Raw genomic sequence first — 18,396 nt, forward strand, 5'->3', positions numbered from 1 at the left:
AGTACGCATTATTTAGACTGCCACCCCTGTTATCTATTAGCCACCGCCGCCCCGGGCCTGGGCTTACCAGGCCTTGGGGCAAAGCCGCCGCTATATAGGATATATATATAAATTAAATAAATATGGGAAAAGTTTGCGTCGTAAACAGTTGCCAAAGTGGGCGTAAGGTGAAAAATCTGAAAAATGTTACGAAGTCCATATCATTTTTCCGACCAACGGTAAGTTTGTAAAATATTTAAAAAAAGTATTAAATTGTTGTCGCGACATATCGCGAATCACCTACTATAAAAAACCTTCCTTCCGTTTCACACTGTCTATGGTAAGACTTCCTTCTGTTATATTATCTATGATAAAGGACGCTTTTTCCTGTTGCGACTGGTGTACAACTACTTGCTGTTATGAAAAAGTATTTCTTTGAGTGTGTCAATAAATATATAGTAAAGTACAAGACGCTACACTGCAAATTGAGAGCTAAGTATAATTAGTAAAAAAGATAATAATATAAGTCACAAGGGAAATAAAACAAATATGATTCCCTATGAAAGATTTGACGTTGATATACAAGTACATTATAGTTTCAATAAAATCGAATGATAAAGCCATGTACTAGCATAAGACGCCTTGTCTGCGGGAAGGCTGTCATGATAATCTTGCTTATATCAAATAAAGGAGTCTGGTTGTGGACAGACTCAAGTCAATATTTTACTGATTTCCTCTGGGTCGGGCGCTGTTGCGGTCGGAGGAAAAGCATGCCGGCCATAAGAACGCTCGACCAGAGATGCTGTTGCTAGCGCTGTCGGGGTCGAAGACATAAAGATTCGGTCGGTCTTGACAGCGTTAGATCAGAGATGCCTTGCGAGGTTTTGTCGGGTAAGGGGCATAGAAGTCCGCCGACTATAAGAAAGTTAATTCAATGGTGGTAACCTGCTCTGAGGAGAGGTTAATGATAATAGTTTCTGTTAGGAGCTAGCGCTACTCCTCATGGCTGACGAGCTATGAACAGACGATGTGTGGAGTCCAGCACAATAAATGGGACATTGTAACAAACAAGTTACTGTGTATATTACAATAATCAAATACATGAATGGGTCACGCACTACTAAGGTGCCTGATTGAGTCATGTACATACATAAACTGTTAATACATGTGCTTTGGTATAAAAATAAATTCTGAGACATCTATAAATATAAAATCGTGATGTACTTAGTGACTATTGAGGAGTCAATGTGTACCTTTTACAATACAGGCCCAGCTGTTCTACTAATATGGTCATCACAAAGTACAAAGAGGAGCGCACATGGAGATTGCAGCCGTGGAAGTAAAATTATCAGGTATGAGTCATGTCCTTTTGCTACTGAACTGACACATATAGGCATAATAATAGAAGTAAATAGATTCCTTATTAGTGATGTTAAGATAGTTGAGTTACATCAGATGAATCTAGGCAAGATATACATTTTGTGGCTATCGTACTTTCCCCAGCGATGGGCACAAATTGGTGTGAGGATGCAGGGATCTTGGCAGCACTTTGGGGAAGGTGTTGTCAGGATTGCTGGTTGTAAAATTAAACTCAAAAATATAGTTTGATCATACTAAATACCATAATTTACTTAAAACCGTGTTTGAACAAAGGTGTCAGGTTCGGAGTCAGGGAGACGTGATTCATACGGCTGTTTTTATATAAGCTGTTAACTATTATTAACTCTTGTCTGTGCAAATAATAAAAATAAATATTATAGAAATTTTTCATGATTTAATAGGATGGTGGCACCATCTGTTGGCGGTAAGTGGAATCACAGGTGTCAGATCGATACAGTTGTGATCTTTTAATGATATATAGTACTTGTATTTGAAAATCAACTTCATAAAAAACAATATAACTAAAATAAAATTTCTCTGTTATGATTTTAAGTGTTACTTATGACTAAATAAAGTTAATTAAATTAAAAGGAAGCGAAATGGTGAACGGAAATAGGTAAGGAAGTGTTGGTGATCAAATGAAGTCTTGGTCACTCCTATCTGTTATAAAATGTTCTCGAATGTGTTCATGTGATGAATAAATATATAACTTCATATTTTATACTACATGGTAATCGTTTAAAAGCTAATGATCATGTTCAAAACAATTGCAAAAGACACGGAACAAACGTAATGGTCTAAAGTCTCCTCCACACTCGGGAGCGTAGTCTGGAGAGGACTTACGACATTCACAATAAATCGCATACGATTTTGTTGAAATTGTGTCGTGCGTACAACCTTTACATAGAGAATGGACTCGTTCATTTGATCGATTGGTTCGATGGCGGTCGATTATTTGTTACGGCTATAAGAAATCTGACATCTCATACTAGCATTTCGGTGAGAGTAAGACGTTCAAGGAAAGAGTGAGACGACGCTCACAGCGAGCTTTAGCTCCATCCATCCATCGTAATTATATATCTATTGTCGTAAGTCGTCATGTCGTCAAGTTCAAGGAACGGAAAATTAAAATATAAGCAAGCTTCTTTATTAGTAAACGGATTTAATTAATTCTTAAGGAAAATTATGGTGGAAGGCAAGAGTATCCAGAAATAAGTGAATAGCGGTTCTGGTAAGAGATTGTGAAATATATTCAATTGTACATGTGAGTAAAATTCACAAAGATTATTGTTGGAATAATGGCGGATGTTTATTTACGCTTTATAAGAGTTTCCAAGTTACTAACCTAGTAAGTGGGTTGTATTATACCCATTTACACTCTTTATGTATACTTCTAACATTAAAACAAGGAATTTATTTATTCATAATCCTAAAAGGAACTTATACGACAAACTGGACTTGTAGTCGATGGTTTACATAAATATTATGCCGGTATGGGTTTAACATTGAAATCATTAACCAATATCATGCAATTATGAATGAAATTGTACATTAGGGAATTTCTTTGTTGTTTCTTAGGAATCAGCAAGATTGGTCGTTGTATTTCTTAGCAACAAGAAAGCTAACTTTAAAAACGAGGAATTTCATCTTTACATAATTCCAGGTATGTGACGACTAATGTAAATGACTTAATAGTGATGAGTATGCATTTATAAAAAAAAGAGAGAAGTAAATAATGCTTAAATAAGTACTTACAATACTTACATACATTTGATAGAAGAGTGATGTTGTAAAGTTCATTTTCTTTCTTTAACGTTTAAATACTGCTATACTTACATAGCACAGTTATGTTGCAGGTATGAGTATCATGAAATAACATTGAAAGGCTAGTTAAATTTTAAACTTTATGCTATTGATAACAAACGCTTACTAATTCCTATACCTAGAGTAAATTTTGTCATGACTTACTATGAACAATGAACTCATGATAATACCTCATCAAAATTACTTACAATTATGATCAAAATTAAAATATAATGGTTCATTTATGAATGTTGTTAACGTTAACCATGAAACTGTTTTATGAGTACCCTTATTTAAATACTCACAATTCTTGTTAAGTAATAACAACATGTATTGGTAAAATTTTCAGAATAGTCTCTAAAATGGAAGAGATTTTACTTATAAGATTAACCAAATTTGCCAACAATGTTGAAAGGTTGACAAAAAATGCCCAAGCTCTGTGTGAGCAACGTCCATGGACCAGTGTCGAATTAGAAGAAAGTAATGTTGTTGCTTCAAAGTTACAATCCATTATTAATAGATTTAGCTCTGACTTATATCAGTATTTTAACATATCACAAGATCCTAATGCCGATGAAATATCCAATTTGACCACGTCCCAGTTAGAGGGAGAGGAGATCTTAGCAGAAATCAATGCACGCATTGCACAATTTAATAAAGAGAATAAAGGCGGTGAAATAAATATTCCAGCAAAGCGAAGCAAATTGCCCGAACTCAATTTACAAATTTTCAAAGGAGACGTATTGAGCTGGTTCCCATTTTGGGACCAATTTCAATCGACCATAGGTCGTCGTGACTTATGTAATGTGGACAAATTATTATATTTGAAAGCTTCCTTGGAAGGGGAGCCCAAAGTTATGATCGACGGTTTGGAAACAACCAATAATAGTTATCAAATTGCTGTCGACATTCTTAAGGAAAGATATGGTAAACAGGAGCAAATAGTAGACGCTCACTATGCAACACTTAACAAAATTAAGCCAGCGCTTAAATTCGAAGACTGCCGTAAGACTCTAGATGAGATTGAAAGACATCTCAGAGTGCTGCAATCCTTCGGAGAAGATATCAACCATAATCATTTAAGATTTTCAATAATGGAGAAATTTCCAGAAGACATTGTGTATGAAGTTAAATTAAAAGGAGCTACAGAATCCATTCAAGACTTGAGAAGTCAGCTTAAGGTAGTCATATCAGCAAGGGAAGAAGCAAAGGGTTATAAAGAAAAGGATAAAACAGAAGAAAATAAATATACCACAGAAGTTTTACATGTCAGAGATATGAAAAAGAAAAGGACTTTCAATAAACTCAAATTTCAACACAATAAGAACTTTAAGAAATTTAATAAGAACCAATCTAGTACGGTAGCATTTACTGGAAGTACAGGAACGTTTACCCCAAAGAAGAGACCCTATGAGACTAAGAAAGAAGACGATGAAACCCAATCAGATCTAAAGAAAAGAAAGTTACAATGTATCTTTTGTCAAAATAGTCATTATAATGACCAGTGTACTGAATATAAAACTGTTGAAGACAGAAAGAAACGATTAAAGGGTCACTGTTTCTGTTGTTTATGGAAAGGACATAAACAAGCTAATTGTCGAAAAGGAAATCTCATCTGTGTTCACTGTAAAACAAGAGGAAAACATAATAGAGCATTATGCCCCAAGATGTTCTCATCACATACTAACATTAAACCAGTTAACACATTACATGTACATGGAGAAGGTTCAACTGTTTTACAAACAGCAGTCATTGATGCTGTCGGAAGAAACAGAGTTATTAAAAAATGTCGTCTACTATTAGACTGTGGATCACAAAGAAGCTATGTAACAAAGAAAGTTGCCAAGGAATTAGAATTGGCTGTGGAAGAAGAGGATCATCTCTTCGTGTTTACCTTTGGATCAGACAAACCGAAAGAAATAAAAAGCGACCTAGTTAGGATATGTTTAAAAACAAAGGATGACAAATTAAAAATACTCTTTGCAAATGTTGTACCGGTGATTACACAAGGCGTTTCTTATCCAAGAAAAGAATTATTAAAACATGTTAACAGATATGATCAAAATATCGTCTTGGCCGATGACAATTCTTTGTCCGAACGGGTAGACATTTTAATTGGGAATGATTACTATTATTCACTTATGCGTACTGAGAAAATAGAACTCGAAGAAAACTTGTATCTTGTGGACTCTGTATTCGGATGGATCCTCTCTGGCAAACCGAATGAAGGAAAGAATGATGAGCTGACTGTTCTCACATATTTCCAAACTTCCTATGGAAATAAACTGAATAAGCCCGATCCACCTTTAGATATGGGTAGTGTTAAGAATTTATGGGAATTGGAATCTATTGGAATAACAGATTCGCCAAATTCTAATAGGGATGAAGAAGCTATAAAAACATTTAATGAAACGACAGTGGTCGAAGATAATAGGTATGTAGTAAGTTGGCCATGGAATGAATATCCTCCAGACTTACCTTCAAACTTCGGTTTAGCTTACGGTCGTTTGGTAAGTCTATTGAATAGAATGGATAAGGAAACATTAGTGGTTTACGAACAAACACTAAAGGATCAGGTAGATAAAGGTGTGATAGAAATTGTCCCTAACAATGTTGAAGTGGATCATCCAGTACATTTTCTGGCCCATCATGGAATTTCGGCACCCGGGAAAGCTCTTAGGATCGTATACGATGCTTCTGCAAAAGTAAAAGACAATAAAAGCTTAAATGAATGTCTATATAGAGGTCCAATAATGTTAGAAGATCTAACAGGACTTTTAATCAAATTTAGATGTCACAAGATTGGAATGACAGCAGATGTCGAAAAGGCATTTTTACAGGTGGGACTGCATGACAAAGATAGGGATGTTACTCGATTCCTGTGGATTAAGGACATATCTAAACCAGCCACAAAGGAAAATCTAATAATTTATAGGTTCACACGAGTACCTTTTGGCATAATTTCTTCACCGTACTTACTGAATGCGACGATACGACATCATTTAATGAATTCCGATTCAGAACACATGAGAAAATTAGCAAACGACATCTATGTTGACAATTTGCTTACCGGAGCAAATAACATTCAGGAAGCTACACAAATATACGAGGATTGTAAATCAACATTTAAGCAAATCTCAATGAACATTCGTGAATGGAATTCAAACTGCAAGGATCTGAAAAATATCATCACCGACTGTAATAAAGATGATACAGTAAAAACATTAGGATTAGACTGGAATCTGAATAAAGATACACTGCAGATGAAAGTAAAGCTCAAGAATAATGCATTTACCAAAAGAGGATTGTTGAAGACAATAGCGTCAATTTATGACCCATGCGGATTTGCAGCACCCATAGTCTTACCGGCAAAGCTGCTTTTACAATCTTTGTGGAAAGAAAATAAGAAATGGGATTCACCTGTGTCAAATGAAGTAACGGAAAAATGGGAAATTATCTTGAAAGATCTTGACACAGTGAAAGATATATGTCTACCAAGACTTATGTCGAACAACAAAGATTGTGAACTTCATTGTTTCACAGACGCTTCAGTCGTGGCATATTCAGCAGTGATTTATTTATTACAAGAAAACAATTTAAAGTTTGTAATTGGAAAATCCAGACTAACTCCTATAAAAGATCAAGAAAACTTGAAAATAGCACGATTGGAATTACTAGGAGTTGTCATTGGAAATAGATTACTACAATATGTGGCGAAATATCTCCCAATAAAGGTAACTAAGCAAGTGCTATGGTGTGACAGTCAAATCGTATTAAGCTGGTACAAATCGAATAAGCTGTTAGTACCGTTTGTAGCACGAAGGATAGAAGAAATCAAACGTAATAAAGATTTGGATATGAGGTACATTCCATCTACATTAAATCCAGCGGATGTGGCAACGAGGCCTCTCAAGTCAAAAGAAGAATTAACCAAATGGCTAAACGGTCCAGCATTTTTGTTACAAGATCCAACTACGTGGCCAAGTTCACCCGTAGTAGAGAATACTCTTTTGACGCGGGAGGGTCTCTCGAATCATAACACACAAGCATCTGAAGAGAAGATTACAGAATTAGCAAGTGAAAAGGAAATAGTTACATCAAATAAAGAAGACATAATGACAGAAATATCAGATAAAGATCATCTTGCACAAACGAATATAAATAATAAAATAAAGTCAGAAGTACAAGAGATAATAAAAGTCCAAAAACAATACTTCCCGGAGGAAAGTGGTGGCAAAAGAACACACCTCACTAGAAACTTAGGACTATTTACCGACATAGATGGAGTACTTAGATCTGAAGGACGTTTGACACATTCAGACTTGTCATATGAAACAAAACATCCAATCTTATTACCTAGAAATTGTGAATTTACCAATAAGGTCATAAAAAGAATACATGAAGAAAATTATCATGTAGGAGTACCACATACATTAAGTAAAGTGAGACAACGGTTTTGGATTCCACAAGGTAGAGCACAAGTTCAGAAAATCATAAATAAATGTCCACAATGTGTAAAACACGGAGGAGGAGCTTACACTTTACCCAACACACCTGCTTTACCTCCAGAGAGAGTAAAATATGAGACACCTTTTACTTATGTTGGAATGGATTACTTCGGACCTATGGTAGTCAAATCAGATAAAAGTCAAGAAAAACGTTGGGTCTGTTTATTCACTTGTTTAGTGGTACGTGCCATTCACCTTGAGATAGTAAAAGATATGTCTACGGATGAATGTTCTTTGGCGTTTCGAAGATTTGTTGCAGCTAGAGGAACTCCTTCAATAATAGTGTCGGATAATGCACTTCAATTTAAACTACTGTCGGAAGTAGTGACTGGAATTAATTCATCATCAAAAGGAGTACAATGGAAATTTATTCCTCAATTAGCACCCTGGCATGGGGGAGTGTATGAACGCTTAGTAGCGATAGTGAAACATTGTCTTAAGCGAACCCTTGAAAAACATTTACTAGGAGACAATCAGCTGTTAACAATCATCAAAGAAGTACAGGCCATAGTAAATACTAGACCTTTGACTTATGTAGGAAATGATCAAGGACATATTTTAAAACCGGCGGATTTTCTGACACCTGGAAGGTGTATTAATATTGACAATTTAGAAGAAAGGATCTCATCTTCAAGTACCTCTACTAAGCAACAACTGTTAGAAGGTTGGAAGAGAGGTGAAATGATTATGAATGAATATAAAGACATGTTTATAAATCAATACCTACTGAGTTTAAGAGAACGATATAATCATTCACCAAAACAAGCTAGAGTAAAAGCAAAAATTGCGCCATGCATTGGTGACATTGTACAGATCAAAGGAGAAAGTAAAAACAGGGGAAATTGGAAAGTGGGTCGTATAACAGAGCTACTTAAAGGAATAGACGGATTATGTAGAGTAGCAAAAGTAAAAGTGGGTGAGGCAATATTCACAAGGTCTATTGCACATTTGTATCCCCTAGAAGCAGAAGAGTCTCTGTTATCTGAAGACCTCATGAAAGATCAATCGTGTATCAAACAATCGTTAAACTCACCATATGGTAGCAATAACCTAGATCAAGAATTGTCATTAAAAATAAGAGAACCTATGATTTCATCAGAGAATGAAATAGATAGAGCTATAATTAACGAAATGGATGTAACGAAGCATAAAGAAGTAATGGACGATACAGAGAGGCATGAGGACATAGATATGTTAAATGATGATGAAATAATGGATGGTTCAGATGAGATAAGCCACATGGACATCTCAGATGAAATGATAGAAAGTCCAACAGAAGTAAACGAAGTGATGGAAGACCATGAGCAAAAGGAAATACAGGAAGAGTCGATGACTGGAAAGGGAAACCATAAGAGGGCAGCGGCGGTTCAAGCAATGAAAAGAATAAAAGATTGGACGCGCCACTTAATGCTCACCTTAACTCAACATTAATTTTCCTCGACGGGTGTGTCGCGACATATCGCGAATCACCTACTATAAAAAACCTTCCTTCCGTTTCACACTGTCTATGGTAAGACTTCCTTCTGTTATATTATCTATGATAAAGGACGCTTTTTCCTGTTGCGACTGGTGTACAACTACTTGCTGTTATGAAAAAGTATTTCTTTGAGTGTGTCAATAAATATATAGTAAAGTACAAGACGCTACACTGCAAATTGAGAGCTAAGTATAATTAGTAAAAAAGATAATAATATAAGTCACAAGGGAAATAAAACAAATATGATTCCCTATGAAAGATTTGACGTTGATATACAAGTACATTATAGTTTCAATAAAATCGAATGATAAAGCCATGTACTAGCATAAGACGCCTTGTCTGCGGGAAGGCTGTCATGATAATCTTGCTTATATCAAATAAAGGAGTCTGGTTGTGGACAGACTCAAGTCAATATTTTACTGATTTCCTCTGGGTCGGGCGCTGTTGCGGTCGGAGGAAAAGCATGCCGGCCATAAGAACGCTCGACCAGAGATGCTGTTGCTAGCGCTGTCGGGGTCGAAGACATAAAGATTCGGTCGGTCTTGACAGCGTTAGATCAGAGATGCCTTGCGAGGTTTTGTCGGGTAAGGGGCATAGAAGTCCGCCGACTATAAGAAAGTTAATTCAATGGTGGTAACCTGCTCTGAGGAGAGGTTAATGATAATAGTTTCTGTTAGGAGCTAGCGCTACTCCTCATGGCTGACGAGCTATGAACAGACGATGTGTGGAGTCCAGCACAATAAATGGGACATTGTAACAAACAAGTTACTGTGTATATTACAATAATCAAATACATGAATGGGTCACGCACTACTAAGGTGCCTGATTGAGTCATGTACATACATAAACTGTTAATACATGTGCTTTGGTATAAAAATAAATTCTGAGACATCTATAAATATAAAATCGTGATGTACTTAGTGACTATTGAGGAGTCAATGTGTACCTTTTACAATACAGGCCCAGCTGTTCTACTAATATGGTCATCACAAAGTACAAAGAGGAGCGCACATGGAGATTGCAGCCGTGGAAGTAAAATTATCAGGTATGAGTCATGTCCTTTTGCTACTGAACTGACACATATAGGCATAATAATAGAAGTAAATAGATTCCTTATTAGTGATGTTAAGATAGTTGAGTTACATCAGATGAATCTAGGCAAGATATACATTTTGTGGCTATCGTACTTTCCCCAGCGATGGGCACAATTGTTACTTTTATAATTTTTTTTAGTAAATTAACAATTTTACTTCAACCATTCTTCATGTTTCTTTAATTCTCAGACTCCAGCACGGTTAGAAAGTTGGAAAAAGTCGTTAGGAATTGCATTAAAAGCAAGTGATTATATTTGCTATCTTCATTTTAAAGAAGAAAATATATACATGTACGACAAGTTAACTATTAAAGGAGAGGTCAAATATATTCCTACACAAAGAAAAACTGGTCCTTATATAGGTACATAGACAAAATCCATAACCCAGGAACAAATATTTGTAATAAAAAAAAAAAAAACAAATAAATGCTCTTGCTTTTACCAGGATTCGAACCCGGGACCTCCTGCTTCATAGGCGGGGTCACTACCGACAAGGCTAAGAGACCGTCAAAAATTGGTCCTCGATTGCATTGTGGCGCCACCTAATTACTGTTTTTTACAGTCACTTTTTGATATATGAAGATTCGTTTCCTTAACTCTACATTCCATATACAGAAGTACAGAAAATGACACATGACACTTGACACCATGACAGATGTTTGTCAGTGCGTTTTGTTTCGATTCATATTCTACTTACCACTGTATAGTGTACACACTGTAGCTTGAGGCACTTGCGCAGGTAAATATGTTATCACATCTATCCTTTCTCCAGACGCTCTTGCTGCTAAGAGAAACATGAAAACCACTTACATAATTCATAATTTAATAGAATTTTGACGTTTAAAATAACACTTGCACTGCGTATGCTATCAAAATCGTTGCAAACTTGTCTTGAATGTCTTGGTCTAACTCATAAGTCCGCTCCAGACTACGCGGCGCGAAGCCGCGAGCGCGAGTGTGGAGTCGATTTCGCTGATTAGCGAACTAGACTCCACACTCGCGATTGCGGCTTCGCGCCGTGATTCGCGCATGAGTGTGGAGGGCCCTTAATACCTAATTGAAAAATAGTATGAGATTCTGCAAGGTCTGTGCAATCTGTGCCTCAACTTGGCCTCAACAATCTCGACATGCGCACTACTCATGCTACATCCTCTACTTGCGGGCTGCGCCAAGGCTGCGCACTATAGTCAGAACGAAACGTATTTATGTCCAACATAAAACTGTCAGTGTCAAAGTTGATTGTTGTCATGTTGTCATTTTCATTTGCTTGCTGTTTGTGTTGTCGTAGTCGAAAGTAAAGCAGGCTTATGTTCAAAAACAGATATTTTTACGTATTTATGCATTCTTGTTTTTGAAAACGTGGCAAGGAAACCTATTATAATGAGTACATGCAGAACGTGCCTAAAAACTTCAGCTAGTAAGGATATTTCAGACCTGGAGAAGAGCATAAAAGATGACAACAGAAAATGCATTGATATTGTGGCGTTTTGTTTAGATATAAAGGTAAAATGTTTGTGATATGGCTGTAATAAAAGCGTATTACATTTCTTACAACATTCTCTCCAATTGCAGGTTACAGAAGATTCCAAAATAACCACGAAACTGTGTGATACCTGCTATAGAAAAATCATCTCGTTTTACAAGTTTAAGATACAATCTTTGGAAAATGATGCATATCTTAAATCTCTGGACCCAATTCAGCAGCCTGTAGACCAAAATCTAACTCTGTACGTGGATGAAAATGGAATTAAACATGAGAATTTCGTGGAATCTGAAGATTTTGGCCCATGTGTAATAGAATATAGCGATAGAGAAATTAAAATAGAAATAGATGTTAAGGATGACGACAGACAAGAAGATTCAGAAATAACAGATAATGTAAAGGAAGAAGCTACATTTGAAGATGTAGATTTATACAAAGAGCCACTGAGTGTGGTACAAAAAGTTAAATATGAAAATTTTGAAGATGATTCCAAAGAAGAGGGTAAGAAGTAATCAAATTATAGTACAAGAAATATCCAGCATAATATATTTTTTCTTGATAATTAAATAAAAAAAATTTTTTCATAGCAGAGCAGTTATTTCATACAACCTATAATTTTCTGTTTCTGATAATGCAAATAGGGGGAAAAAAAACCTAGGCACCTGTTTTTGTTTTTTCAGCTCCAGAAGATAATAGTGGGCAGCGGATGCTGAAGTGCAAGGCCTGTCCAAAGCAGTTTGTAACTTTTGGCGGACGGAGCAAACATTACCGGACCACACATTTAGGCAAAAGGTCCAAATGTGATATTTGTTATAAAGGTAATATAAGAGGAAAGTAGATATGTTTTTTCTTGGCTAATTTTTCTGGCTCACTTTTTAAATCATGGTTTTACAGGATTTCATATATTCACATATTTGTGATAGTTATAATAAATAATGTCCACAGGACAATAACAACAGAATTTACCCTATATCCTGTTTGTTATGGTAACATTCTGCATAATGTCATGTAACAATCTGACATTATACAAGATGTAACAAAAATAGTGGGGATCTGTTTAAGGGTATATTTGGTATTGTGTTCTGATCAATAAAAAAAAGAAGAAAAAGTTTTTTGATGCGAACATTTTTTGGCCTTTGTATGGAGGTTTGGCCGACTTAGACGACCTGCCCGATGTATTTTTTTTTCTGGTTCAAAGTTTTTGTTCTCCTACATTTACTAATTAGAACTCGATACCGAATATGCCGTTAAACGGATCCCCAATATTTTTGTTACCTGTATCTACTATAACTACTATGTCAGGCATGATCAACTGTATGTTATAATTTTTTTTTATGATGAAGTTGATGAGAGAAGTTTACAGAAAAATTTGGTATACAATATATATGCTTATAAAGTATTCAAGTAGCATTTATTTTATCATGTTAGTTATTATTTCAGAGGTAGTAAACCTACATGAGCACAAGCTGCGCATACACAACCCGTCCGGCATGAGGTTCAACTGCTCGGTGTGCAAGCGCCCTTTCCTCAAACAGACGGAGCTGGACTTACATATGGTCACGCACACCAAGGACTACCAGTTCCAGTGTGACGTGTGTCAGAAAAAGTTCAGCAGCAAGGGTTTGCTCTCGCTACATATGTGAGTAGCAAATAGCAAATTAACTTTTAACGGGATGGGCTAATATGAAAAACTTAACTAAAAAATAAAATTATTTTTGTCAGTTGTTACCACTAAACTACTTCAATTTTATTTATTGATTTGAACTAACACGATTTTCATTCATAATTTTCACCTCCCCTGCCTGTGACCACCTGTGACATGACGTCACGTCACCTTCGAAATGTCAGGCCATTTAATAAACGTACTACGTTTATTAAGTCCCAATTCATTGTAAATTGAAGTCTTCCAAAAAGTCCCCCATTTGCATCGATGGTGAGTGTCGCATTTGTTTTATTTTATATAAATCTTTATATATGTATGTTTGCTTGTTTCAGACGCCAGGTCCATGAAAAAGAAAGGAACTATAAATGTGAACATTGCCCTAAGGCTTACTTTACCAGAATGAAACTCGAAAAACATTCAAGGTAAACCATTATTTTGGTTATAATCTCATCAATAGATATTAGCTACTTGGATTGTTAACAACGCTGAGGCTGAGAGACTCCTTCATACTCTAAAATTGTAAATTAATATAAAAAATTACTAGTTTAAATGCCTTGAATTATTATCATAAAATTACAGCAAGGGCCGTGTAGCAAATTAGCAACGAACGACAATTTTCTTTACTTTCATTAGGGTTCCGTACCCAAAGGGTAAAAACGGGACCCTATTACTAAGACTCCGCTGGCCGTCTGTCTGTCACCAGGCTGTATCTCATGAACCGTGATAGCTAGACAGTTGAAATTTTCACAGATGATGTATTTCTGTTGCGGCTATAACAACAAATACTAAAAAGTACGGAACCCTCGGTGGGCGAGTCCGACTCGCACTTGGCCGGTTTTTTCTTCTATCGAATTTATTTTCAAAGTGGTGGCACTTTTAACTACCTAACCCAAAAATTATAAAACTATGGAAAAATCATACACTTAACTAAAAACTTAGTAACCTTAGTTTTTTACTTATTACTTGCGATCCACAGATCACACACGAACGAAAAACCTGGAAAAGAATATCAAATCTGCGATGAGTGCGGCATGTCCGTCGTCAACCTCAAGACGCACGCGGCGCGCCATCAGCCCAAGGACAAGCGGAGCCTGCTGCAGTGCAAGGCGTGCCCTAAGACCTTCTACACTATCGGCGGCCGGAAGAGGCATTACAAGACGACGCATTTGGGCAAGATACCCAGGTGTGATATTTGTAATAAACGTGAGTTGAGATTTGATACCTTTATAAATTTATACTTTCATTTTATTTATTAGCCATACTCAGTGCCCATCAATGTGCTCAGTGGGCCATCTTGAGAGTATGAGGATCGGAACGTGAAAAGAGCATACCTGGGCCGCCCAACAAGAAGACGTCCTATTGGACGCCCCAGGTATCGCTGGTGCGACAGGGTGGAGGCGGATCTGCGCGAACTTCGAGTCACCAATTGGCGTGAGGTCGCACAGGATCGAGGAAAGTGGCGCTGCCTTGTGTCGGAGGCCAAGTCTAATTTTGGGTCGCTGAGCCAACGGAGTAAGTAAGTATACTCAGTGGCGGATTTGCAGTCTTTGCCGCCCTAGGCCCTGTAGCCGCCCCTTTCTCAGCACATATCATATTGACTACATTAGGTCAGGCAACGAAAAGGTATAGAGGGAAATGCTTGGAACATAATTTTTAACTTCGTAACATTGTTTGGACTAGTTAGGTAAACATATCGTGGTACAATTTATCGTGGTCGTACGGTAACGAAACGATTTTATCGTCACGGCAAAGCAGGGAACGTACCTAAATGTATAAGAATAAAGAATATACTAAAAACATTTCATGTAAAATGTTGCCAAGACGAAACCATAAGGCTCGCACTGTCAAAAAGTTATCAGATCTTTTGTAGAGCCAAGCTTCTAAATCTACGGGCCCTAACTTCACAAATTACACGTGTGTTAAAATTTGTGGATTGGCTATATTTGTATTCGGCAAACTCCATATTCGGCCCATCTCTAGTTTAAATGCTATGAACGAGTGTCATCTTGGCTACGGCTGATAACTTGAAATGTTCATGCGTCAGAGGTGGTGTGCCTCACGGAGCACAAGCGGCGCATGCACGCGGCGGGCGAGCTCCCGTTCCCGTGCGTCAAGTGCGAGCGCCGCTGCGCGTCCAAGTCTCTACTCAAAGTGCACATGCTCACACACACCAGGGACTATAAACACGAGTGTGATGTCTGTCAGAAGAAGTTCAGTGCTCAGACTTTCCTTTCGATGCACAGGTGAGTCGTAAAGAATAACAGTAATAAGTTTATATAAATAAGTGCATTCCCGTTGCCAGGGAGGTTTTGGGATTATACTGAGCAACTTTTACTATGGGCCCAACCCCGAAATCGCGAAATTTTTTACTGTTCCATACATTTCGGCTGGTCCATTTTCTATGGGAGGGTAATTTTTTTTTCGCGATTTCGTGGTTGGTCCCTTAGTAAAAGTTGCTCAGTATAATCCCAAAACCTCCCTGGCAACGGGAATACACTTATTTTTTAGCCACCCTGTATAAATAGGACAAGAGTCGGCAAACGTTTGAAGTTGAAGAGAAGAAGAAATCATCAGTTTTATGAATCTCAAAGAGCCTTATCCTCCAGCTATACAAGCAGAAAATCCAAACTTTGCCAGTGAAATTTGAACCTATAGCACAGGGTCAAACAGTTCATTTTGTTTTGTTTGAAAATCAAACGAAATAATACAAATGCAACTCTTATTATTTGTTTCAGACGGGAAGTGCATGAAAAAGAAAGGAGCCATCAATGTGAATTTTGTCCTAAGGCATTCTTCAAGAAAGATAAACTGAAAGAACATATAAGGTAAGCAACAACATATTGCGTCCCTATCCGGTATAGCCTCTTCTTCCTTGCGTTGTCCCGTCATTTTGCCACGGCTCATGGGAGCCTGGGGTCCGCTTGACAACTAATCCCAAGAATTGACGTAGACACTAGTTTTTACAAAAGCGACTGCCATATCTGACCTTCCAAACCAGAGGCCTTATTTTGATTAGTCCGGTTTCATCACGATGTTTTCCTTCACCGAAAAGCAACTGGTAAATATCAAATGATATTTCGTACATAAGTTCCGAAAAACTCATTGGTACGACCGGGGATTGAACCCGCGACCTCCGGATTGAAAGTCGCACGCTCTTACCGCTAGGCCACTATAGCTGGTGGCCTAAAACACCTAAATTGTGTTGTGATAGCGCTCGGCAAAATAATGCCAGCACAAATAGTCTTCAGTTTGGCGAAAATATTGTACTCGTATGTCTAATCCTAAGTGTTTACCATTCTATACCATTTTTTCTGAAAACCCCCAAATACTTAATGACAGGAGTCACACGAACGAGCGGCCATACATTTGCAACGAGTGCGACCGAACGTTCACGAAAAAGGTCCATCTCAACAGACACCTCACCACGCACAGCGGCGTCCGCAAGTTCCTCTGCAAGTTGTGCAGCAAAAGCTTCAAGACGTCCGGGTAACATCATCATCATCATCGCGTTGTCCCGCTTTTTTTGCCACGGTTCATGGGAGCCTGGGGTCCGCTTGACAACTAATCCAGAGAATTGGCACTAGTTTTTACGAAAGCAACTGCCATCTGACTTTCCAACCCAGAGGTTAAAATAGGCCTTAGTCCGGTTTCCTAGCGATGTTTTCCTTCACCGACTTTCTCAAGCACTAACAGTGCGAGCAGCGTTCACGACCGCCGTGTTTCGCGTACTGCAACGCGCCGCTTTTTAAATTGCACGCAGTCTCTTTTATTTTACTCTCATATCCTTTGATATAAATATAAATACTTAAAGCATTATAGGCATGGATGTAAATTATGGGTACATTATAAATGATATTGTGTATTATTACAGAAACTTGACCGTGCACATGGTCAGCCACACGAAGGAGAAGCGCTACCCGTGCGCGTTCTGCGGCGTGCGCTTCGGCCGCTCCGACCACCGCAGTCGCCACGAGTTCACCGCGCACAAGAAACACGGACAAACTGAAGTGGACAAAAAACCTGACAGCTGATAAAGAATGTTGTTTGAAACTAATAAAAATAAATTTAAAACGACACAATACAATATTATATTCGGAGTTTTTGATTTCATTTCTTAACCCTTTATCAATCGAATGTCAATCAGACTTATTGAAAATAGAACACATATTTGAAAGCCGTAAGTGGGAGATATATCTCCCTCAGCCTGAGCCCATTTCTCGAACGGTATTAGACTAATATGATTAGTGCATGAACTGTCAAATCGTATGGGTTGCCATGGCAACACAATAATATTAATCTTAATACCGTTCGAGAAATGGGCCCCCGATACAGGGTTAACCAGATGTACCTAAAGTACCTATAATCACCCCATAACGGACAAGAGACCAATCATGTGACATAAAAACTTAATAAATCAGATTGTTTATACTATTTTTATGTTATCTCAACATTTTATCATAAACAACAGCTGCTTTTTTTGCAGCCGTTATGCATATCCGTTCAGTAGTATCGTGAACATACATACATACATACACGCAACAGACGGGGCGGGGGCCTTTGTTTTATACAGTCTGGCAAAAAAAATAGAAATTAAAAAGTGGCAACACTGTAGTGTCGTCCCTTTCAAATCAATCAGAAAAACGGGACGACACTACAGTGTTGTCACTTTTTAATTTCTATTCTTTTTTGCCAGACTGTACACAATTACCTACCTACTAGTTTTAGTCGTTAGTTTAGTTCGTATTAGTTACCTACGAGCAAAAACACGCAAGTTGGTGTGGTATTAGAAGTAGTTTAGATTCTTCAACCGATCAAGCATCTACACGGACTGGATCAAGTTCTGATACTGAAATTCTGCTCCCACAACCTTGATGCTGGCAAAATTGTCCCAATGGACAGATGCCATAAGAACCAAGAACTGAACTGAACTGGTGTGGTATTAATGCGCTAAATTACCTACCTATATTCGTCTCTTAAAAATCGGGTAGTATTTGCAGAGATGATAAAACA

The 18,396-nt window shown here is 37.5% G+C and overlaps 2 protein-coding genes across 2 annotated transcripts in view; one reads left to right on the forward strand and one right to left on the reverse strand.

Moving 5' to 3' along the window:
- Positions 1-18,396, reverse strand: part of LOC134744043 (zinc finger protein 716-like) — a 53,484-nt gene that overhangs the window by 15,583 nt on the left and 19,505 nt on the right. The gene's annotated exons all lie outside the window — the stretch shown is intronic.
- LOC134743939 (zinc finger protein 25-like) lies at positions 11,501-17,483 on the forward strand (the record flags this gene model as incomplete). Its single annotated transcript, XM_063677570.1, has 10 exons — positions 11,501-11,743; positions 11,813-12,224; positions 12,404-12,541; positions 13,164-13,362; positions 13,719-13,808; positions 14,363-14,589; positions 15,431-15,629; positions 16,122-16,211; positions 16,726-16,872; positions 17,258-17,483. Coding segments are annotated over 10 exons (1,905 nt in total), but the record flags the coding sequence as incomplete, so codon positions are not given.

Source organism: Cydia strobilella, chromosome 9, assembly GCF_947568885.1.
Source record: "Cydia strobilella chromosome 9, ilCydStro3.1, whole genome shotgun sequence".
In the NCBI taxonomy this organism is placed as follows: Eukaryota; Metazoa; Arthropoda; class Insecta; order Lepidoptera; family Tortricidae; genus Cydia; species Cydia strobilella.